Here is a 26,391-nt window from a genome sequence, read left to right as displayed (position 1 = left end):
GAGAACTGAGTCCCTGGCTTTGAGATAATCTTTTGGGAGGTGGAAACGACCATCTAGGATTATCTCGCGCCCGTGCATCAGAAAATAGGGCGAGAACTTGGTTGCCATGTTTATTGATGCGTTGATCGCAGTCTGAACATTCTTTAGATATTTTGACCACAGTCTTTGATCATTGCTTGCTAGAATAGCCAATGACGTGTTGACTGTCTGGTTATACCTTTCTACTGTGTTACTCTGTGGAGAGTATACAGCATTTAAGAACAGCTTGGGGATTGAAAACCTATTTAAGAATGCCTTGAACTCTTTTGAAATGAATTGTCGGCCATTGTCAGATAAAATACTGTTCGGTACTCCATATTTTAAGAAGATTTCCTGCTCTAAAAACTTAATGATGGGTGACGTAGTGGCTCTTCTCAATGGATGCAGCCATACGAACTTAGAAAAGATGTCTACTACAGAGAGTATATATATAAAACCCTCCTTAGACTTTGGAAATGGACCAATTAAATCCAAGGATAATGATTGCATTGGGCGATCTACCTCCTTGGGATTTGACATTAATCCCGCTGGAGCATTGGTAGTATGCTTAAATGCTTTGCATGTTTTACAGTTTTTAATAAATTTACGTACATCGTTATAAATGCCAGGCCAATAAAACAGTAAAGATATGCGCTTAAACGTCTTGAATGTACCAAAATGTATCGAAGCATCACCATTGTGGAAGTCCGAAATCAGTTTCCCTCTGTCGCAACTCTTAATGCATTCCTTCCAATTAGAATCGTCCAATGGCAGTTCCCCTGATTTGAATCTAAGTAATTTTCCTGATGTAATCTTGAATCTAGGGAACTTTTCTGGATGAGAATTTACACCATCCATGATACTATTAAACCAAGAATCGGGGGCATCGGCTGTGGTACTATCACAGCACGAAATTACTGCCATCGGATTTCTGGACAAAACATCGGGAACTGTGTTCAGCCTTCCAGGACGGTGTTTTATGTCAAAATCGTATTGTGACAGTCGGGCTGACCAACGAGCGAGTCTTCCCGACGGACTCTCCAGGGTAGTCAGCCACTTTAGACTGGCGTGATCAGTAATCACGGTGAACCTACTCCCTTCTAGATAACGCCTGAAGTGGAAAATGCTATCCAAAATTGAGAGTAACTCCAATTCTGTAGTCGTGTAATTGCGTTGAGCTTTAGTCAATGATCGAGAAAAGAAAGCAATGGGGTGCTCGGCGTCAGGAAATTCCTGCGTGAGGACTGAGCCTAACCCTAAACCACTAGCATCACATTGTAGCGTGAAAGGCAAAGTGAAGTCAGGGCAAGCTAGGACCGGGGCTGATGTTAAAGCAATTTTGAGTGCCTCAAATGACGACTGCGCCTCCTCTGACCAAACAAAAGTAGAAACACCTTTGCGTCCACCCATCAAACAAGTCAGAGGATTTGCGAGTTTGGCAAAGTTGTTAATGAAGCGTCTGTAATATGAGCATAGTCCGATGAAAGACTTTACATCTCGAGACGTTTTGGGAACTGGAAATTTTCTAACGCTATCAATTTTTGTTGGATCACAATGTAGACCCTCTTCGTTAACAATATATCCTAAATATTTTAATTCCTTTCTGCAAAACTCGGACTTTGAAAAATTAATCGTTAGACCCGATTGCTTGAACTTATTGAAGACTCTGAGCAACAACTTTAAATGGCTGTCAAAGTCCTCTGAAACTACAACGACATCATCAATGTAACAAAACACCCTCTCTTCGAACTCTGGTCCAAATAGGCAATCCGACAACCTTTGTAGTTCCGCGCTCGAATTGCGTGACCCAAAAGGCATGACCGTAAACTCAAACAAACCTCGTCGCGGGACCACAAATGCTGTCTTTTCACATGAGTCTTCAGCTAGGGGGATCTGCCAGAAGGCTTTGGACAGGTCTATTGATGAAATGAATTTTGCATTTCTTAGATTGTCTAAGATCTGCGATATGAAAGGCAATGGATAACTATCTGCGGTGGTCACCGAATTAAGTTTCCGTGAATCTAAGCAGAATCTCCCTGTACCATCCTTTTTTTTAACAATCAGAACTGGATTGCTCCAAGCGGAACGTGATCTTCTCACCACGCCCAGTTCTAACATGTTGTCTAGCTCTTTTTCCAAAGTGGCTTGTTTCGCTGGGGATAGGGGATAGTATCGTTGCTTAATCGGAGGTCCACTGGTTACGATATGATGTTGAACCAAATGAGTACGACCCAGACCACAACGTTCGAATGAAATTGATTCGAATTTCTCTTTTACAATCGCCAACTCGTGCTGCTGCTCTGAAGTGAGACTGAGCAAGACACGTGTAGATACAGAATTCACCATCCACGATTTAGGGTTAGCTTTAACAGTGAGATTTAGGACCTCCGGAGCAATACCAAACATTTTCCAGAAGTCAATGCCTAGGATTACGTCCGGTTGAATACTGGGAATGACAGTGAACATGATGTTTCTTGTTTCATGGTCCATTTTGACCGGAATGCTCAAAGCCCCAAGCGCGGGTTGTGTTGTACCATCAACAGACGCGATTGAAATTCTAGAATTGTACATAACGAATCCTTTTCTTACTAAAGTAGCAGCCATCTCCCTGCTTAAGCAAGATAGGGACGCTCCTGAGTCTAACAAGCCATCCGTTATAACCCCTCCCAACGAAATTTCCACAAAAGGTCTCACATCGGAATCCTCTCTTTGAGAGATCGGTGCGACTAACCTGTCCGTTCTAAAAAAATATTTTACATAACCTATAAGTTCACTCCACTCCTTCTCACGCACAAAAGCAGAAGGCCTGAAGGAGCGGGGCGGAATTAGTTTTTTGGCAAAGCATTTGGTCTGTTTGCATGAGTTACCTGTGGATTCCTGCCAACACCACCCGCTTGAGGAGCAGGAGTGGGTTTGCTATTCCGAGCACAAGCACTGCATTTCTTGTTAGAGCTTTGCTCTTTCCCACATGAGAAGCAAATGGGATAAGGGTACTTGGGGCAGGCTGACCAGTGGTGACCCATGCCATTGCACTTTGCACAGGTTTGAGAAATATTCCTGGTGTCATTCGATTGGTGCGTGTTGATCGCCGCGATTTCTGATTGGTTTGGGCGAGAAGAGAAGAAGGGAATGGGTGCCCTTCCTGTCTTTTCGATATCCCGACAGACCTCGACCAGCTGGCTAAATGTTTTTGGCTTTTGCATGCCGACTGCCTGGCGAATGGGTTGCAAAAGTCTGCATGTTATGATCTCCATGAGATCACTTTCACTATATGCAGGTCTCAACCTTCCTGCTAAAAGTCGCATGTCCAATATGAAATTACATGCCATCTCACCTTCTTTTTGTCGCCTGACTAATAAGTCCTCGACAAGAGAAGCGGTTAAGCTTGGTGTCTCGAATTGTACGTATAACGCCTCTTTCATTTGCTCCCACGTATTGACTTCGTTTTTTATAAAACGAAACCACCCGAGCGCTCTACCTTCTAATATTTCCGAAAAATAAATAAACATTGTTGAGAACGGTAGATCCCTATTTTCCATTATTTCCTCAATCCGTGTAATGAAATCATGAACCGACGTATTTCCATTGAATCGTAGATTGAACGAGCTTAGCATTTTATAATTTATGGCTGGTTTTTTTATGACCGCCATCTCTTTTACGGCTGGGGCAGGCGAGTCTAAAACTCGTGCTCCTTCCTTGGAGGATGCCATAGATAGTTTTTTGTTCCACAGGTCTGCCTGCTCCTGCATCTGTGGGAGTTTATTACCTGGGCGAATACCCCGCGCCTCAAGGGCTGGTTTTAATGTGGCAACATGCCACGAGAGTGCCATATCAATTGGAAGGTTAATAATTCCTGAACCATTTTCATCCATCTTTGATGAATCAAGATTTGACTTATACACGAAGTTGTATGTACTAACTTAATTGCCTAAATATTTTCTAATTCACCACAACAATAGTTAGATGAACAAACCACAGAACTATCTGTGAGAAAAAAAAATTCAACTCTTAACTACCTATCTAGTAGTATAAGAGTTATACTTTTAATTGAAATTGAATCTGAATCAATCACGAATCACGAATGAAATTAACTATGTATTAAAAATCATGACTCAATTTCAAATAAAAATTGTCGCTGCACAGACGAACTAACAAAAAAAAATATTTCGTGAGCCTCTTATGCGTAAGAGTGTCAAGCGTGAAATTCTGTGTTGATTGATTTGTCACGTATTCTAAGCGAAAAACTTGAGCTGAGCGCCACCGAACATGAAAAAAAAATTTTGATGCGAAATTAAATTTTAAAACTACCAAATTATTATTAAATATTAAGCCACCCACTGGGAACGTAAACTTTTCGGAAGTCGAAGAAAGCCTGACCCTCACCAGATGGAAATGGTGAAATAATTGAGAAAAAATTCTAGCGAAAATAAGCTATGAATTTGAAATTTCTAAAAACAGCATAAATTGTCACCGAAATAGGTAGGTACTTATCTTTGATTTGCGAGCGTGGTTTCGTTTCTGTGCACGGGCTTCTATCGGAAACGTCCAATGTCTGCCGTCAGCTTCATGGGGATGTTTTCATCTTTGGTTTGCGAGCGTGGTTTTGTTTCTCTGCATGGGCTTCTACCGGAAATGTCCAATGTCTGCCGTCAGCTTCGTGGGGATGTTTTCGATGAATCTCCTATGTCCACGAAGAAGATCGCAGCGGAAGTCTGCTTGAAGTCTCCGATTGTCGTCGCCACGTGCCAAGATGAAAAGACCCTCTTCTAGCTTCAACCCGCAAATGCCGGTTCGAAATTTCGCCAACGCCCGTTTTCAATCAAACGAATCTAGCTGTGACATTTGATTGGAAACAACAAAGCATTACACAATTCAACAACACATTTGAAAAGATGTGAAGGATGTATTTGATAAAGTTGGATTTGCAATTTTCGGATCTGAGCCGAATGCAAAATGGCCGTTTATCAAGCTACGAAATCCAACACACACTTTCCAGCCTCACGCGTTCAAAATGAAAACCGCGTGTTTCTTCAAATTAAATGCCACAATTATTGAAAAAAAAAAAAAAATGAGCAATGATTGATGAACACTTTTGTAACAAGTGATTGTTATAAAAACTGGAGAATTGAAACATTCGCTAAAAAATATTAGTGAAAACGGAGCGCAAAGAAAAAAATGCTTCCTAATTGCTTGAAGGCACAAACGGAAAAAGGAAGTAATTATTACGCCGTGATCGAAGTAACTTATTATGCCGTGATCGAAGCACGCGCTCGTAGCGCTCTACTCGCGTGAATTTTCACAAGCACAAAATTTGTTTGAATCACACACATTCCCTTTAGAATAAAAACAAAAGGGTGACTCAAATCGAAACGACACATTATTTCACACTGACTTTAAGATACTTCATTATAACTAAATGTAACTAGAGTTTCACATGTGGATAAAATAATGTTATTACATGTAAATACAAAAATACTTTCACATGCGGATATAATAGTAAAAATAACTGCAACGATATGATAAAATCTTACGATATATCTTCAACAGAGAGACCGCGTTGAAGCGCCAAATGTTAAATGATAACATCTAACCACCATTCAACACTGTTATCCAAGCTATGTGGAGAACAGGCACCGCTAGCTCAGGGTACTGGGTTTCCACACTATCTCTCTGATGAATTCCAATCCTGTTACGGAAAGGACCATCGAAATCAATTGGTATTCGATGGATAATGTCTACCATACCGCTGCAGCGGTTAATTGCGAGCACTGAAAACTTGACTCTATTGGACGCCAAAGCCTTTTCTATGAAAGAAAAGAACATAAAAGAACATAATATTACGGGATACAATTAAATTAAATGAAACACCGTGATAATTTTAACCTCACTGTATTTAAAATAAATGCAATTAAAAGTCAATGATACATAAATGGCGACATGACGCCATAGAAAAATCACCACCGTTCACAAACGACGAGGTTATAATACATAAATATTTACGTTATACAAAAGACACCATATCAGCGTCTGCTAACTGAAATTCTAACACAATAAGTTCTCAGCAACTAACTTAAACTTAAACCAAAATATCCACATGTGAGTGAGGTTATAATTAAAGCAAAGACTTAAAATTAATTAATACTAAAAAATGAAATGTATTTACAGCCGCATAGCGATTCCGCTATGCGGGATGTGCTCCTCCCACGTCCACTCGTGTCAAGGGTCAACCAGAAAGGGCGGAAATCCAAACAAAATTCGATCGCCTGACATCGATCCCCCCACCACTCAAACAACCCGGAAGCTTGAAGTGCCAATCGCAGGATTTTTGTGTTGCCCGCGAGAGAAAAACCTCTCCACTAATTACAATGGTTAATTAGCCCGTTGGTGACGTCTGCAACGTCACAATGCGTTGCCTTAAGAATCTCTGAATGCTGCTTGGCCAAATTCAAAATTTTCGAGAACAATAATTATTTCGTGGTTTTCATGTAGTTGCTAAGTATATTCAGTTTTAATGTCGTTGGAGAGTGTGCACAGTGCCTGCTATTCTGAATGGCGAAACTAGAATTTATATTTAAATTTCATCAACCAACCTTGATTATAGACATTATTTTTATATTTTATACTTTAGAATTCCAAATGATGTAATAGAATATTAACGAAAGGTAGTATTTCGTATTGGAGTAATTGTAGACCAATAATTCCCAGTCGAAACCTTTACTGTTGGTTTTATTATATCGTGAATTTGGAATATAATTATTAAATATCACTATAATTAATGTAAAAATAAGATAACAACGTTTGCCTTGCCCACTGATGCGGCACATCTCGCTTTTGCCTGTAAATGATTGGTCCTTCAACGACGAAGAGTTAGTTGAACATAAATTTTCAATAATCTTTCATTTGTATAGCCCAAGACAGATCAGGGTGAGGGTGCAATCACTGATCCACGCTAAAAATGCATGCTGCATGCAAGTGGACTTATTTTTAATTATTATTAATTTCTTACAAAGCACGTAGGATACTTCCTATTTTATGGCAGGCGAAATATTGCTAATGTCATGACTACATGGTGAGATTTGCATGATATGCCATTTACCTTTTTGTAAGGATTTTGCAACTGTTTTTTTTTCTTTGCTTAAATAGAACATACTAAAGGGTTCTGTCAAACCGAGCTGTGATACCGCGCATACTTTTTTTTATATTCTATGATCAATATTCTAAGCGGCAAATCATAAATAGAGTGACGATCGAGAACCGATTCCAAATTATCATAAAAATCATTGACTTATGCGTTGACGGTCATTTTGGACCAAACGGATTTGTTAAGGACGGACATACTCAGCGTAGGTCAAAATGGAGCTTTTATTGCATTTTCAATGCATGATCCTGGACATTCCTTAAACGTTGTACATAATCTATTTATATAATTTTTAAGCCTTATTATCCTTCATATTTATTTTAAACATTTGATGACTGCATAAAGTATTTTTATTACATAAAATAGTATTCTTTTAAACCTCTCGCTCTAATGTTTTAGAATATAGTCATATTTCAGTAAATCCATGAGCAGTGGTGTTAAGATTTTACATTTATTAATTTTTAAACGCATTTATAAAACCATTCGTATAGTTTATGTCGACATAATTATAGTGAATATTTACGATAAAAAATTATATTGATAATCTCTGTGATCCCAAATTTGACAAGAATTAGGCATTTTATTATTCAAAAAATTGGCAAGATTAACACATTTGGCGTATACAGTGTCCAATCTGGATGAGACTCTACAGACTCAATTACATCAAAATAAATACACTGGCTTTTGTGGTATTTATTTATTGCTGATATACATGCTGGTATTATTTATTAAAAAATGAAGCCGGCGCTCGCGTTACGGTCAATGGAGATTGTTAGGCACTGGACAATGATCAATGATATTTGTTGCTGTTGCAAATATGGGTGGCATCGATGCAGACAAGATGTGGTATCTACAGAAAGAAACTAAGTAGTTATAACAGCTAGCGAAGATGTTATACATAATTAAAATTTCAAGTAATTTATGGTTACCAAGTTGTTGATCAGCAATCACGTCTGTGTGAATCATTTTTTTAATCTAGAGTTTTACCGCATTCAAAACTGCGTTCCAAATGCTGCAAATCAAATTATATTAATGCTGCAAATCAAATTATATTATATTAAGAAATGTAATACCCTTGTCAGAATAAGTCGAAGCTCCTTCGGAGTATTTAGTTTTAAGATTTCCTTTTTAATGTCTTGTTCATCTATCGTCACTTCTGAATACTGCACCATTCGATCTTGGATTCCATTAGGCGAGGATTGTTGACTCTCATCTGTATCTAGATGTCTTGTGAAAAGTTCCTCAGTAGAAACCTACAAAACCAAAATTATAGAAACTTAATGTTATTAATTCTAAATACTGTTTAATACCATTTTTTATTCAAACAAATAACTAACAAAATTGAAGAATGTAACATTCTTTTTATTGAACATACTTAATTTCAATACACAAACGGGAACGAAATTTAGATATTGCTTCAGAGAGTATTGTAAGAACCATTAGTAAATATCCTCGCAATTAGATACAATTCCTATAGCATAGTGATAAATGCACGTGGACACGAATTCCGAAAGACACAGGTTCAAATTCTGCTGGGTGTCGTATTTTTTCCAAAAAAGGTTTTTCTATTGGTTATATTTTTTTAGGAGTGTTTTAAAATTTTGTGTGTTTTATACTAATCCATGTATAATATATTCAACATCTACAGACAATATCAAGTAAAGACCTACTTAGACAATACAAACACATGAAATAAATAATGTTACTGTATAATATAGTAGGTAAAAATATGCACTTATATAAATTGACTTAAGAAAGGAAAAGGGGCGTAACCTAATAACCACATATAGTAATATGGAAAAAACTACTTAACAATCATTTCTGCTTGGTTTTTTTAATTAACTCAAAATTAATATCAGATTATGCATTCAAAAATTAAATTATTAACTATCATGCACTTGAAGGCTATGTTTATTTTGTATTTTAACTTTAACCGAAAACCATAAAAACACGTTTTTGTGCCTCCTGTAAAATTTGATTATTGTGAGTTACGCCCTTTTACCTTTCCAAGTCGATATTAGAACATGCAAAATCAAATGCATAAAACAGACTTTGATCGATTTATGCTACAATACTTGGTACCAATATAATTATGTACAAAAGTATTATAGTATCTCAGATTGGATAAAGTAATAGACATGTGAATAGGATTGGTTCGCTCTGCTACTGTGTAACTTATATTAACCCAATGCTTACGGGCCCTTTTAATTAATTTTGTAATTTACGTGTTAATTTGCATTTGAAAAGTAATTAGCAAAAACACAATTTTGTGCGGTTCGTAAGCATTGGGTTATTCACCAGAATAATGTAACTATCTAACTAGCAAATACACATATAAATTTTCATTTTGTTTGTGGTCAGAATTTGGGTCTAATACGTTGAGCAAGTGGAATACTCGAATAAAATTTCTAAAAAATAATATTTCTTCAAAAATGAGACTAGAGCTAGCGTTAGATGTGGTTTCAACAATATGGCCATACAACGACTGCAGCCATCAACTTATTGAAATCTAAATTAAATGATTGTATTGATACGTGAATACGTGATTATCTGTTAATTTTAGCGTAATTAGTTGAGGTAGGTACAGGTGGTTAAACACATTGGCCGGAATCCTATAGATTTGATTTTTTCCAATACGTATGTTTCAGACGTGTTTTCAAATTAAAACGATACCTATATATAATTATTTACTTTAAATTGACTAATTTGTGTAAGCGGGGACTTATTTCACAAGAGATTGTGGTGAATGCTGTCGTATATTATTATATATTATTGTAATGTGAAATAAAGCTGTAAGCCAGCTATACACACACGTGAACGCTCTTAGAAAACGGTAGGGGGCTTTATTTAAAAAAAAAAACAATAATAACTCATTACGTATTGATTTTTTAGCTTTCATTGACGTCATGTTTGATATCAACCTACAAGCACACCAATAAGTAAGTATGTGTACAGATATTATCTATGGTAAACAGTTTCAATACGACGTTTTGGAGATAGGCAATAAATGTAAAAAGCATTTTATAATGCAACATTATCAAAACAACCTGGATTGTGTAATCGTCAATAAGTTCTAGTGATGATCGACCTTCAACACTGCGCAGTATTTCGCTATCTGACCTAACGTAGCGTGTAGCGGTTCACTTTTAATGTCCATTTTAATTAATAATATAACGGGGGACAGGTGTCACAATTTAGGGTATAGAAGACTGGCAATCACTGATATAATTGCAGTTATACATAACTATTTCATACAGCAAGTAACGATCACTATTATATTAAAGTATAAAGAATAGCACTCATGGCTGTGTTTTAATTAAACTTTTATTCGACGAGAATGAATAAATTATAAGCTCCACCGATAAAAAGAATAAGACTGAACGATTATATGAGGTTAGTACCTGTGAATCATTACAAAGCGTTGGCGTATCACAGCATTCGCCAAGCTTTTGATAGTTTTCTTCGAGGGCTTGTGCGCGTAGAAAAACCACTTCTTCCAAAGTCAACGACACATCGTGCATACTTGTATGGTAGTTTAAAATGTTCCCAGATGAAAAAAACATACAGCACACGTTGCAAACAAAATTTTTACGATACAATGAAGCTCTGTTCATCTTCAGACGGACTTCTTTGGCAGAAGCAAGCACTATTTCCTTTTTGATGTCCGCTTCTTGAACTTCAATTTCACCAAACGACTGTGCGGATTGTCCCTCAAAGATGGCAGGTGCTGGACAAACCATGTCGGGGTTTACGCATGGGGTCTGTCACGAAATAAAATAGAAACATACATCAATCAAAAGGTAATATAACATACATATTGTCAATTCATTGAATAAAAAAATAGTTAATCAAAACATAAAAGTTTATAATTAAGTAACAATATAAAAAAAAATCCCAATTATGACCGCCCGGGTTTTGTGTCTCCACAATTGGATGAGCTGATCAATGAGGTTTGATCATTTCGCTGCGCTGCTCTTACACACGAAAATAATTCATCATTTATATATTTAACAAGAGAACATAGTGGACATAACAAATCTAAATTCAAGACTATGACAACATGAGATTTACATAACAAATATTACCCTCACAAGAGACAAGAAAAACTATTAAAAAAAACATAGGTAGGTATAATTTTATACAGTAAATAAAATTTCGAAAACAAAATACATAGCACGCCACTGAACATGTAAATATTTTTGGGGAGCGTATTGACTCGTCTTGCAGCCCTCGCTTTCCAATAAATTTGTTATTTCTTTTTTGATAACATTTTCATGGTCTTCATTTATTAGTGGGTGATTTACACGCAATATTTGCTCTTAAATAAATTGCCTAAAAATGCCTTACGAACTGTCTGAACTTTTGTATGCATCAAATTCATCCGAATTTAACCAAAAGCGTTTCCTAGGTATATGGTAAATCAACAACTTTCGATTGTAATCACCATTCAGATTATCATTGTCGTTGTTTGTGTTGCGGAGTTCTGAAGGAACAATAGTATACTTATCGCAAAGATTTGCAAAGAAATTGACGAAAAGGCTAGGCGCCTCAGTCTGACAGCGTAATGCGTTTGTTAAATAGCTAGAATGACATAAAAGTGATCAATAGAGCTCTAGATCGACGATAAAACAATTTGTCCTTGCGTGTTATGAGAATAACGCAGATTCAAATAATATATAATATGGAGCGACTCGACGATCGTCGCCGAACACAGCGGGAATAGTTTTTTGCATTCATCACCAAATAACAATAATTACAAGATAAACCGAACATTTTATATACCACGTTTTTAAATTTTCTGTTGAATCATATAAACTTGACAATTCTATGTATTAATAAATACTTTTTTTTAGTTGATAATGAAATACTGAATAAATTTACAGTATACTAAAATGTCATATGACATTTCATATTGATTTCCATAGTAAGACACGTATCTATTAATAATTTAGCTGTTAGGACTCCCTTAGCAACCAATAATAGTGTTTTTACGATTTTTTTCCGAAATAACATTCCATACAAAACAGAATTCATTAAAAATGAATTCAATTCTGCTTAAAGATGGCCAAACGTATTAAAAGAATGCATTGTCATCGTGGTCTGAAATATTCAAAATGTTTCAAATGTCTATCTAGTCGGTTGTTAGTTAAAAAACGATTGCAAGATTTGGACAAACAAGAAATATTTGTACTGGACAAACAAGAATACGAGCTAATAAAAACGTGGTAAAAATACAGTTTCAAAAATCAGTCTTTCATCATAGATAAACAAAATAAAACCTACTTAAATGCCTATGATTAATATGATGCACTATGTCACTCAACAACTGGTTATTTGATCAGTAAGTAAGTAAGTAGGTATTTATTTTTGCAAAAGCGATTTCGTTAATTCAAAGAAAAAACACTTAATACCTAAACCATTTTTGTTTCCACGGATTTTAAAATAATATTGTCAGCTTAGCTTTGAAATATAGTCGTGCGTACTTCCGCTTAGAAATTGACTGAGCATTTGTCAACAATATAATAAATGCTCTCGCCTAAACAAATATTAGGAATCGACTTACCTCTTTTAAGTGTACACTATTATCGCTGTCATCTTCGATATTTTCCTGTTTGACAGCCACGTCAAATCGACTCACGCTCCTGAAGTGGTTTACATCAATCGATTGGTATGCACCGTCGCTGATCACTTCCGCCGTTTTGTCCGGCAATATGCATTCATCGTTTTTTTCGGTTTTAACCTCCATCTTTTGCGGTATTTGATATCAAAACTGACAATAGCTTCACGACCTACTTATGCCTACCTTATACCTACTTATGGCACGCAAATGATTTAAAGTACATTCTATTCGAAACTGAATCAAACAAACCACACCAAACGATAGACAATACACGTACAAATATTGTATGCGTAGAAAGTAAACTGGAAATGGTTTTAGATTTGACGTTTGGATCACTGTTCCATTGGAAATCAAACCATTCACAGACCGTCAGAAATGGTTTGGAATGAAACTTCAAACCACTTCTGACGATCCATAGACTAATGACGATCAGTGAAAGTGACGGCGGCCCAGACATGACCTAACCTAAAAATGACCTATAATATTTTTTTTATTATATTATTATTCCGTATCTTTCATAATTTCGACATATTGCATATGAACATTTTTTTTTAATTCATCCATCCAGGGACATGGTTATCCATGTCTCTGCTGTTTCGTACAAGGTGGTTGTATGTAATTTTGAACAATCACAAACACCCAGGCTCTAAGAAAAACACATACATATTGTATCCTCACCGGGATCGAACACAAAACTCTCGGGTGGAAGGCCAGTGCCTTACGCACTGCACCACGAGACCCGCCTGCCTATGAACTTTATAATATTTTTAAGATTAGGAAAAATTTAGATGATAAGCATTATTCGGCATCTATATTATCGTGATATGATCATATTAATATTTTAGACAATTACAATATAGGAGTTCACTTGATATAAAATGTATATTATAGCATAATAATCAATATCTATCATTCATAAGTAACCATACGCAAACAAGAAACCACTTTTGGTCTTATTATACCAAAATTATAGCCATATTATTGTCTATGCAGAGTTCGATTTATTATCTTTACCTGCCTAAGTAGGTATATTATCAACGGAGATTCTAAGCTACAAAAAGTGTTAAATCAACCCGGAATGATCAGGTTTTATATTACCTAACGAATTTTATCAATTTATGTTCGATTGTCGTCTAAGTTACAATATCATAATATTGTAGACATGAAAACAATCAAACAAGTGGGCAATTATTATGAAATATTTGGGCGATATTAATTTTTAAAAACGTATAAATCTTATAGATGAACTAAGTGGCCACCGATTCATGAAGCATTATTTATATTTTGTACATTTAAAATAAATGAATACGACAGTTATATTTGGGTTATCGTAGACGGCGGGCTATAGGAGTTTAGAATTGCATAGAAAGTTGCCATTTCAATAAATGTGTTGCTGTTTTAAAGACGAATAAGTTATTGAATTAATTTTAATACTGGCAACACTAATTAGTCATAAGAAATTGCGTTCCCGTGGAATTTCTGCCAAATGGTCCGAAATCCAACCTTTCGTTTGATTTGTTTGATTCAGTTTTAATGGAATGAACCTTTAATAACAATAAAACAACAGGAGACACGTGTCACATTTTAGGTTATGACAGACTGTCAATCACTTCCTTAATGGCAGTTTTTACATAACTAATCCATACAGCAAACTAGCAATCACTGCTATATTAAAATATAAAATTGACACACATGAATGTGTTTTAATTAGACTTTTATTGGACGAGAATAGGTACATACTTTGTAGCGTGAGTCTATCAAATATAGAATGAGAAAGAAAATGGCGTCACATTATTTAGAGCAGTGCTGCCTACACTTAAACTACCATAGACACAAAATGCTGTTGAGTTTTAAAAAATAATATTTTATAATACATCATATTATTTGAACACATTATTACCTTCCTAACCATTTTAAATTCATTTGTATTAATTTGGACGTTGGCACGCAAACTACTCTACTTGATCCTAGTCAAATGAAAATTAAGCCGGCTGAGAGAATAATAATATTAATGCCTTCTACCCGCATCGGGTATTGCTAATTTGAATTCGGCCAGGGCTTACGAAATCACCTTGCAAAGATCCTCGATAATGCTTTGTAGCGCAAGGCGGTGGTGATTCTGATGAATATTTTGTCGTATTCATTGGGAACTGAGGACTGCGATTTGTAGCCGAGTTTTTCCCGTGGTAAAAGAAATGTCGCAAAGGACTAATACTCTGAGCATATGCATAGAACTGGATCTGAAAGGAATGAATCATCATTACGTCATGTCACCATTTATTATTATAATTCTTTTTATTTTATCAATACAGAAATTAAAAAGTTCCGGCCTCGTTTGCCAGGGTCCCCAGAAGGTCTCGAAAGTCCGCATCTGCCATCTGTAATAAAAAGTTCAGGTTGTGCCGCTCCTTGCTAAAGATTTGACAATCTAGGAGTAAATGTAGGACGTCGTCGCATGGGCAGTTTCCATCAGATGTTATTTTAAACCGATGCAGGTATGCTCGCATGACTCCGTGACCTGTAAGAATCTGAGTCAAGACAGTCCTCAAAACACAGCCCTTTATGCACACTGACGTCTCGTGCTGCTGAAATTGAGGCTAAAAACTTTCGGGTCAACTCCCCTGTCGAAGAATAATTCTTTATTTAGGTATCATGAGTTCTATTCGTTTTTTACCATATCTGAAATTGTAATTTTCACCTAGCTCAAAGGCGATTTGTTATAAGCTATCGCGTTCTTGGGTTCAGAGGCACCGAGTCGAGTAAATTTGTCGGCTATTTCATTTCCTTCTATCGTGCATAGCCTTTCTTTTAGTAAATCTGCCAGGTTAAATTATTAATATTATTATTAAATGCAGAAGGACGACACCGCAACAGAATGCTAACTATCAGTAGGTAGATGATAATATTATTGTCAAGTCATTGTTTGATTTAAGAAAGATACAATAATTGAAATATTATGGGAAAATGCCGTAGAATAAATACACAAGCCTTCGGCAACACGCTTGTAAAATACTTTCTTTTCAACCACAAAGCTACACATTCCTATCCAACCCTAACCAAGACACGATTAAGGTCACAGTATTAATTAACATTATACCTACCCATTTCGCGGACCTAGGTGCTGAAACTGCGGACCTCTACGCTGCAACTAAATATTCCAATAATTCTTTCCAAGAAAAAGCAGACACAACCAAGTCATTAAAATCTGTCAAATTTATAAAAATAGTCAATTAGGTCATTGTCTATTATGTAAAACAATATAAAATTTATTTATTTTCCCTAATAAGCATAGACAGTAGTAATTTTTGGTCGAATTCCTGATGTCTATGGTACAAGCCATATTTTTAATTAGCCGAACAAACTCGACGCACGTGGTTAAAAAGCTATTGATAGGTTTTGACATCAAATACCGTATAAAATGGATATAAAAACTGAAACACCCGATGAAGTTTTGGCTGACGACACGGTTGACGTAATCGGTGACGGTGCATATCGATCGATTGACGTAAATCACTTCGAGAGCGAGGGTCGATTTGACATGTCGCTCAAACAGGAAAACATGGAGGACGACAGCAATAATATCCGCCTTAAAGACGTGAGTAGTTTCCCAGTATATTTTATTTAGGCGGAGTATTCATAATTATGTTGGCAAATGCGCAGTCAATTTCTAAACGAAAGGCAGCACGACAATTCTTCAAAGTTAACAACGATAATTGCCTGTGATCTATTGCTACTTATTGTTTTAAAATAGGAAGGAAAAAAAGGTTTATTCAGTGATTGGAAATCAGTACCTACTGCCAAAATGAATAGTTATTTAGACACCAACATCACTTACTGATATCAGAATACATTATTTGTTGAGTGAGACAGTACCTATAAGGAAATTACCTTCTATACCCAGCATTGGAGCATAGGGCAAGCACAAGTTCACGCCACTTCCCTCGGTTCAACGCCAACTCTTGCGCCTCCCGCCATGTCAGACCTGCAGCACGTAGGTCGCTTTTGTAGCACCGCTGCAGGGTGAGGGAGGGCCGACCATGGCAACGGAACCCATGAGGCTGTGCCATAAGGGTACGCAGTGTCACACTCTTAGGCGGCATCAGGAACACTTGTCCTAGCCACGTAAAGGTCGTAAAGCGTCTCTCCATGATTACCTTAATCACCGAAGGCTGTCGTGTCAATAAGCTAAGATAATATTATCTTAGTGTAAAAAAACCGAAACGTCGAACTTCTCAGAAGGTAAATTAAATATATCTTTGTTTATTTATTCTATTTCATAAAAAAGTTTTTAAACAGTTGATTTCATTTCAGCAGAATGATTTATTATCAATAAAGAAAAATAAATGTCACGGTTTACGACTGTACGCTCTGGGCAAACAATCCTTCAGCCAAATAAATAACCGCTGATGTGTTTTTTTGTTTATTGAATGCATTTGAGTGGTTTAGAAATAAATGCGGTAGTTTGTATTTTCGTAAAAGTTTGGCGATTCATTAAATCTTAAATGTGAAATTGTTAAAAATGAACTTGCCAACATTGTTATAAAACAGAAACTGGCGTTTTTGTTTCTAGAGTCCTAATTTCGTGCGCCGATCGAAAAGTGTGTAAACAATTCTACACAAACGTCATTACGGGACATTCGACCACGGTTTAAGAAGTATATAATGACCTTATTGTAATCCTGTGCAAACTCAAAATCTGTTTGGATCGTAATCGCTTTGCGCACGAACGGAGTATTGTTCATAGTTCGCGAAGTGAGTGATACACTTATGAATAACAATGAAAAGTTGAATGTTGTCTTCAAAGATGCAGGCGGTGCGTAGCACTTGGATGGTATTAGAGTAGCCGCCGCTGGTGGCACCATAGGCAAAGTAAAAGTGCCTTGGAGGTGTAGTGGTATTGTTTTCAGTTTTACTTTCATTTTATGCTATATTAAGTATTTGATATCAAAATTTGACAATAATGGTACAGACAATAAGTTCGTATCATTAAACCTGAACTGAACGAATCAAATGGCACCGTTGGATTTATTTGATTTGGAATCGTTACATTACATTTTAAAGGGTAACTTTTATACAATGGTTTAACTGTTTAACACAATGAATGCAGTCGATGAGTTTTAGTCAAAGGTTGTATTTAAACTAAACTAAAAAGCTGTTTTTGGTTGAGTACTATAATATTACAAAACAAACAATGACATTGCATATGAAACTTTCAGACAACAACAGGAAGTTTGAAATAATAAAAATATAAAAAGGTTAACCAGATAAAAATAATACGGTTCAAACAATGCTTGGTAGGTAATACAATACATGCTCGATGAAATCGCGAGGCAATAATAATTAATAACAGAACAACGTTTTATACCTGTTTCCTTTAACACACTGAAAAATGTATTGTTATCTCTTTCTCGGACAATGACGAAAATCTTGCCTATGCTGCGTCAAAACAAATTAAAAAAAGACTGGCGAAATGTGTGCTTTCTCCGTTTCACATATGGAAAATGGGAGAGAAAGAGAAATATTTAGAAATATTTTATCCGGCGTATTCCCAAATGCCCCAAGGTATAGCGACCGAGCGGATTCCTTTTGTTTGAATTTTAAACACACAGTTCGTCCGTCCGTGGGCGTCTCGCCTTGACGTGTTAGCCGATAATTATTATAATACCTTGTACCTACATCTTAGATTATAACCTACATAGATTGTAAGATGTTTATTTTTGGAGGGTCATTGACAAAATGACCTAATGGACCAGGCGCCATTGATGGTTACATTCATTGCATGACATGTAGATTCGTCCTGTAGATACCACATCTTGTCCGGATCAACGCCATGCATATTCGCAACAGCAAAAAATATCATTGATCATTGTCCAGTGCCTAATGATGTCCATTTGCCATAACCACTTCATTTTTTAATTAATAAAGTTCGATGATTCCACCAGCATGCAAACGCACAAGCCAATGCATTTATTTGGATGTTATGGAGTCTGTGGGGCTTCATCTAGATTAGACTTCATATCGGCTAATTTTGTTTATTAACAAACCCGTTTAGACCAAAATGAGCGTCATCGCATAAGTCAAAGATTATTTTGATAATTTGGAATCGCTATTCGATCGTCAGTCTATTTATGGGTTGCCCGTCTAAATACTGATCATAAAAATCTCAAAAACTATGCGCAGTATCACAGTACACCCTTTCGTTAGTTATATCTAAGCAATAAAAAAACAGTTGTGAAATCCTAACAGAATGGCAAATGGTATTTCATGAAAATCGCAACATGTTGTCATGAAACTAGCAATATTTCGCTCCCCATAAAAAAGAAAGTCTCCTATGTGTTCTATAATAAATTATATTATTAATAATTTAAAATAAGTACCTACCATCTTTAACGAGTGTAGTCGTGTGCAGTGGTTAAAGATTCATCTCTAAAGTAAGATATTCTTGGTCCACTTCTTGCATGCAGCTTGTAGTTTGTAGTGTGGATAAGTGATTGCACCGAATAGTCGAATTACTTTATATCAATCTTTTATAGTTTCTTCTTAAATCGTCAGTATAGTTTTCCGTTAACTACATAACGTTACTCTTGTGTTCATACTTTTTTAAAACCATACCTATAAATTTTAACATCTCCATAAACAAAATAAATGTTTAAAAAAAGCGGGATTTTTTCCAATACGTGGTATTGCGTGTCCTTAGTATTCTATTAAATCATGCGAAATTCTGAAGTATGAAGTAATATTAAAATATTGTCTATGATCGAGATTGTTTGATGAAATTTGAATATAAATTCTAGTTTAGCTTTTCAGCATGGCAGGCACTCTGTAACTGCAAACTAAAACAGTTAGTAACATGAAAATCACAAATAACTGTTATCAAAAATGGTGCAAAATGCTTCACTGGTGATCATAAAATATGTTTATGAAGAAATAATCGAAATAGGCGAAGCACAGATGCAGAGTAAACCTATCTTAGCCAATAACTTTTCCCAATATGGTGTTTTCTATTCGGAACTTAATAATTTACTAATTCATTAGGTACCAAGAATATTACCACAATAATTATTGTATCATAGTCTTTTTTGTGCATTGTAACGTATGGAAATGAGGTGTGTAGAAATTATGCCGGATTAAGAAGGGTGGGGCTTATGAAGGAAGGAGCGCGTGGGTATGGGGTGATGTGGATATGGGTGAGGATATGGATAAAGGATGGATAGGTTAGGAAAGGGCAGAATGGATAGTGAACCAGGCAGAGCATGTGAAACGGGATCAGGTTCGTGGGAACTTGAAATACCTCTCTAGCCTTAGTTTCCTGTCGGTCTGCATGCGGTCACGTGGCTTCTGCTGTAAATAAATAAAAAAAGGTTAGGGCGCCACTCTATGAATGCATAGATCAATAAATAAATAAAACGCGACTAAGAAAGTTTCACAAGTGTATAATTAGGTGAATTGAATTCGATAACAATAATATAATAAGATAACGAGTGTAAAAATAATTAAACAAACTAACGAGGTCCTGCATAAAATAATTATATTTAACGAAATTAGAAATACTAGAACTCAAATAAGGCCATGAGGTTCGGGACCGTTTAAATGTAACATGTAATTAAATTATTTATATATACGTGCGTTACTATGGAAATCAATATGACATGTCAATTACAAATTTTTTTGATCGTTTAAGCTCGTCAAGTCAAGTTTATTTGGTTTAACAGAATTTAAAAACGTTGTATATAAAAAGTTCGTTCTATCTTGTAATTATTTATACTAAATTAAGTTTTTTTTCTTTGTTGTAAAGTAATACTTTTTTAGCTATTTAAAAAAGTTATTATTTAATGAAATAAAGGGGGGAGGGACCAAGATTAGACCTTTTTAAAAGGGAGTCGTAGTAACATAAAGTTTGGAAACCACAGACGTAGATAGGTACTATTATGCTTTTTAACGTTATTTTAATGTAACTTCTTCATCTGAAAAGCAACGGCGTCGAAAAAAAACAACTTGTATAATATTCAAGTTGTTTTGTTTTATATTATTATAACTCATAATTATTGATAATATTGATATTGATTATTATGATTTTTCTAGTTTTCTACCAAGGGATTATTCACGAGTCATCACGATACAGATGAGAATCAATAATCTTCAGATGATGGAATCCAAGAAAGAATGACACAGTATTCAGAAGTGACTATAGACGAGCAAAACATTAAACAAGAAATCTTAGAACGATATGCACTGAAGGAACTTCGACTTATTTTGAGAAGGGTAATCCATTTCTCAAGTAATTTTGTTTGCTGCATTTGTAATGTAGTTTTTGGATGCAGAAGTGCTCTAAAAACTCACAAAATTTCCCACATGGACGTGATTGATGATCAAAATAAAATCATGGTATTTTATCAACATAGTAATAAGAAAGCACATACAGAGACTGGTGAAAAACCTTATAAATGCAATATATGTTCATATAAATCTTCGAAACTTTGTAATTTCAAAAGACATGAAATGACACATACTGGCGAAAAACCTTATAAATGCAATGTATGTTCATATAGAAGCTCGGATTTACGCAATCTTAAAAAACATAACATGACACATACTGGTGAAAAACCTTATAAATGCAATGTGTGTTCATATAAATTCTCGCAACTTGGTGATCTTAAGAGACATAAAATGATACATACTGGTGAAAAACCTTATAAATGCAATGTATGTTTATATAGATGCTCGGATTTTCGCAATCTTAAAAAACATAACATGACGCATACTGGTGAAAAACCTTATAAATGCAATATGTGTTCATATAAATGCTCGCAATTTGGTGATCTTAAGAAACATGAAATGATACATACTGGTGAAAAACCTTATAAATGCAATGTGTGTTCATATAGATGCTTGCAATTAAGTAATCTCAAAAGACATAAAATGACTCATACTAGTGTATAACCTAGTATAACGAATGGTCGTATAGATGCTCGTTTCCTTATTACCCATTATTTTATATTTATGTTATGTCGTTTATAAAGACGTACCACTTATGCAGTCTGTCGAATATCATGTTAATAATATTGGTCACTGGTATTTATGTAACAAATAATTTTTATTTGTGGCATAGCGTCGGAGCATATTGACACTAGGGCAGGGATCGCCAGTTTGTCAAGTGAGAATAGCCAAGTTATCAGTTAAACAGGATATTAAATGTACGAGAGAGACGCATTTATGTAATATACATAATATGTATATTGATTTTTAGGGTTTTTTATTAAAAAATAAAATTAGAACGGCGCACCATGCATCGCTTTTGATAGCTTTACTATACCTGTCAAATAGCTACTTATTTTTAATTGAATACATGTTTGTAACCTTTTATCTGTTATTCTGCTTCTTTGTATATTTTTATTTGGTTCAAGATGAGAATACTGAGTCGCATATATAATATGTAGAGCCAAAGATTGTGAGAATACCAAAAGCTATATTTTTCAACGTGTCATATGTTTCAGGCAATGCTTTTCGATGTATTAAATATTATTGATTCTATTTTAGACAGTTGTTTTACAGCTGTCCACTTGTGCTGAGACATAAAATTAGATTGCTCTCTTTCGAGTTCTTCCAAGCGGCTGGTCAGATCTGTGAATATGTTGGCTCCACAGCTTTTTAAATCTATTAACTGCTTATGGAGTGAACCAAAATATGAGTGAAGTAAAGAGTGGTAGAGAGTATGCCGTACGAGTCTAAGGTTGTTCGGCGGCTCTATCTCATAAAGATATAAGGCTGCTTGAGTGAGGTGAAATTGGAGTTTATATCTGAAGAGCCGCAAACGGCCATGCAAAGAGCCGCTTTGGAAGGGAATCCAATCACATGATCCCGGACAATTTTCGATACCTATGAATTCCGGGGTTAGTTAACATTTTACTGAAACATTCGGGATTGATTTTTTATCAGTCACAATCAATCGGTATGTGTACAAAATCATTATGTCATAGGTAGTATCGCCGTTTGCTCGTTGATAATAAATTGCTGCTATACGTATTTGTAACAATATTGGAAGAATAATAAATCCAGTTAGACGCCACTGGCGTCCTGGAATCCAAGCAGCGTCTAGCCGCGAGTGCAACGGATTTGCGGGCACGCACTTGTTTAGGTGCCGAATTTTATGAATGAACTAAGTTTTAATTTTATCATTGAATTTTAAAACAAACACATCCTCAAATGAATAGCGATTGTCAGAATCTCGGAATGTTTGTGAATTTTATTACTTATAAGTATGTATGGAATTTTTTGTCAACACATAATATGACATTTTTTAATTTAATCAAACATGTATTTTTGATGGTTTTCTTTTCTTAAATAAACAAATGAAAGTGTTTTACGTACTTAAACATTATTATTTATAGTACCCGAATATGTTCTCCATTAAATCTATCTATTTCCACGATTGAACGAACACAATATTTATATTAAATGTCTTAAAATAGTATAAATATACGCTAGACAAATTTTACTGATTTTATTAATGCTAATGAATTGTCCATAAGCCAAGTGAACCAAGTACTTTCTGGTTAGTTTTAAGTAAACTAAGGTTAAACATAATATTTGGGTATTTCTAATTATAGGTTTCTAATGCAAAAGTGACTATTTCCACTTTTGCACTTTTTCAGGAATCGACATTTTCTATGAGAGACCTTTAGAATTAAAATACACATTCAATTTAAAGACATTGTGATAGGTAGAGTATTTTTTTATATTTTCTAAAAAAATTAGACCAGTCTATCAAACGTATTAATAGTTATTTAAGAAAAACAATTTTTTTTATTTTGAATTTTTCCAAAACTGACTATTTCCAGGAAATAGTCAGTTTTGGAATATAAGATTTCGCATGCTCATAATATTTTAACATTTTGGAATTGAATAGAGACAGTTGGTAGTAAAATAAGAACACAAAAATTACAAAGTTAAGTTATATGCTTTATTAGGAAAAATACGAAAATTGAAAAAAATGGCTTAATTATGATGAAAATAAAATAATTAATCTTCGTCTTCTGTCTCAGGTAGTTCAATGTCATTTGGCGCAAGCCCCAAGATGTCATCATAAAATTAGTTCGCATTTGGAGGGATGGTGAAGACTTCATAAGCTTCATGACATCATGACATCATCTTCTTTAACCTTCTTAACATGGCTTATTTTATTCAATATTTGAGTAGTATCGGTAGTCATAGTTTTGTTTCTTTTTAAAATCGTAGCTCCTCCGTAGCTTATGTTCATATTTTCTATTGTAGAACGTTCTCCAACCAAACATCCAATCCATAATACAAAATGATTTCATCATTGTTAATACCTTGGTCACTATGGCTTGCCATTCTACTAAATTAAAAACACTTTTACTGACGAATGAACGAAGACAAATAAAATTTCGAACAATACTTTTATGAATCTGACGTTTCATAAACGAGGAATTAGTCAATTTTGAAGGAAATCTTTTTTCTATGGAATTAGTGCACTATGGAATAAATCGCGCGATCTTAGTGTTGTAGTTTAATGGAAAATAGTCAGTTTTGGCTACAAACGCAAATAGTCAATTTTGAAATAAAACAGAATAATGTTCATACTAGAAATAGTTCGTTTTGAAAAAAGCGCAATTTTCAAACAGCAAAATCATATGAAAATATCGCGATTTGGTCGAAAACAAATATGCCAATCGATTGCTGGCATACCAATGCATAATCGTGCATACTTAATTTGTTTTCGTCAATTTTGGAAATAGTCACTTTTGCCCTACAATTATGTTAGGGTGTGATTGCTCGAATGCATGTGCTCCATTAGCAAGCAAGTCGGACGATTTACAGTATTACAGGTTCGTTGGATTTCATACATATTTGTTATTTTACTCTCCGAGTTGCCAGATTTTGTACGTCAATCACAACGTCAATTCGATTTGACATAAATACACAATCATTTGAACCGAAAAAAAACATGTAGGTAATTGTTCTAAGCAGTTTTATTGATTTATTTCTTAATTAACATAATAGAAAATGAGAGTTTTCACAATTATTTTTTTTATTTGAATTTATCAAATTCTGAAAAGAAAACGTAAAATGTGTGTTGTTTTTACTTCAATATAATTTTATGCAAATCTATACTTATATAAACAACACAAAATTTTATAATTATCGCAAGACATTACCTACGATAATCGCAACTTTTGAGTTTTGACAGCTCAAGTTTTTTATTTGTTCGTTGATCGTCTGTTGGTCAGTAGCAGAGTGACACGGCCTTAAAATGTAGGCCGTCTGCCGACATTTTCTTTTAATAAATTAGTGACGTCACAACTTTTCGATCCGACCTTAAATGTCGATTTTACTTGAAAATACGCGGCCTACCTCTAAACGAAGCTATATTAATTGTGTATGGAGTCCCATAGTACAATCTGAGAGACTTATAGCCCCTCAGAGTGAACTACGGATGAATTTTCTTTCAAGAAGACCGAACGGTCTTATAAGGTGAAATGTAAGTAATTGAAATGTATAGGATTAAGGTTAAAAATAGATAATAAATTGTAAACGACTTATGGGATATCTTTTGTTAAACATTGTAAATAAATGTCCAATTGTATTTAATCTGATTTTGAATTATATAAAAATAAATTTTATTTTTTCAAATTTGGTCTCGATCTATTTGCCAATACCAAGGCGAGATAAATTAAATAAATAAATTATGATATCAAATATTGTCGTAATTAAAATCTAATGATTACGTTTTGTAAGTACTGATTACACACACTCAATTTAAATAATAAATTAATATTTCGAATTGTAATAAAAAGGGTACCAATTTAAGTACTTACTTTTGTAAAAGTTAAATGAAGGAATTTCGAAAATGGAAATTCTGATAATGTAAGTCTAAGGACTCGGTTGCTCTCCTAATTTACAAATAAAAATTATTCTTTAGATCTGTCAATTAACTCCGACAGATCAATATTAAATTACCCGAAATAGGTAATTTTCAAACTCGATAAATAAGTACTTTTGTCATTGAAATTTAGACTGAAACTAATGTTATATCTTTAAGTTGGAGGGATCTATAAATGTAATTAAATAAATTTTAATCGTAACCCCTTCAGGCTGTCTGTAATTCGCCCGCAAAAGTTCTGCATAAAAGAAACGAACAACTTCGATTTCTGCCTTTGCTTTACTTTTTTAATCATCATCCAGATCATCTCACTGAGATCTCCAACCCGGCCTCGCTCGGTCGCGAAGCCACCGAGGCCGGGTCCCTTCAACAACAACAATCAAGCGTCTGCACAGATAGGCACTAGATATTACGGGAGTAGACGCTAAAAACCGTCCTGGCATCCCTCATGAAAAAGCTTATATCCTAAGTAAGTAAGTAAGTAAGTAGATTTCTGCCAGTCTTGTTATATCCACGCTCTTGAACGGTGATTTTATTGATTCACGGTTCTGCTACGTTCTATTTTTAGCGAAAATACCTTCATATTTCTTTATCGCTAGTCCGATAAACGAATTAATAGATATTTGGACAATCTATGTCGAAAGCACTATAAAGATCTTTACGATTATTATCAAACTTGTACCACCTATAGGTATTAACTAATTGCTTATTTTT

The 26,391-nt window shown here is 34.9% G+C and overlaps 1 protein-coding gene and 1 long non-coding RNA gene across 2 annotated transcripts in view; one reads left to right on the top strand and one right to left on the bottom strand.

Annotated features, from left to right (window-relative positions):
* The window catches only part of LOC147077013 (uncharacterized), a 29,439-nt gene extending 16,407 nt beyond the window's left edge, over window positions 1–13,032 (bottom strand). Inside the window, exons 1-3 of the mRNA XM_085940965.1 lie at window positions 12,720–13,032; window positions 10,558–10,917; window positions 8,230–8,409 (exon numbers count right to left, since the gene is read on the bottom strand). Of these exons, the coding sequence (XP_085797091.1) occupies window positions 8,230–8,409; window positions 10,558–10,917; window positions 12,720–12,902 (723 nt within the window). The 5' untranslated portion in view covers window positions 12,903–13,032. The remainder of the gene's footprint in view (window positions 1–8,229; window positions 8,410–10,557; window positions 10,918–12,719) is intronic.
* A 3,106-nt stretch (window positions 13,033–16,138) lies between these two features.
* On the top strand, window positions 16,139–20,995 carry LOC147077012 (uncharacterized). Its single transcript, XR_015069400.1, has 2 exons — window positions 16,139–16,371; window positions 20,859–20,995. It is a non-coding gene; the product is annotated as an uncharacterized LOC147077012 (long non-coding RNA).
* The last annotated feature ends 5,396 nt before the right edge of the window (window positions 20,996–26,391 follow it).

This window comes from Rhyacophila brunnea, unplaced genomic scaffold, assembly GCF_057557595.1.
Source record: "Rhyacophila brunnea isolate RB1 unplaced genomic scaffold, BYU_Rbru_1.0 scaffold_13, whole genome shotgun sequence".
Taxonomy (NCBI): domain Eukaryota; kingdom Metazoa; phylum Arthropoda; class Insecta; order Trichoptera; family Rhyacophilidae; genus Rhyacophila; species Rhyacophila brunnea.
Note: the sequence above shows the minus strand (reverse complement) of the source record. Positions and strands in the feature narration are given on the sequence as shown.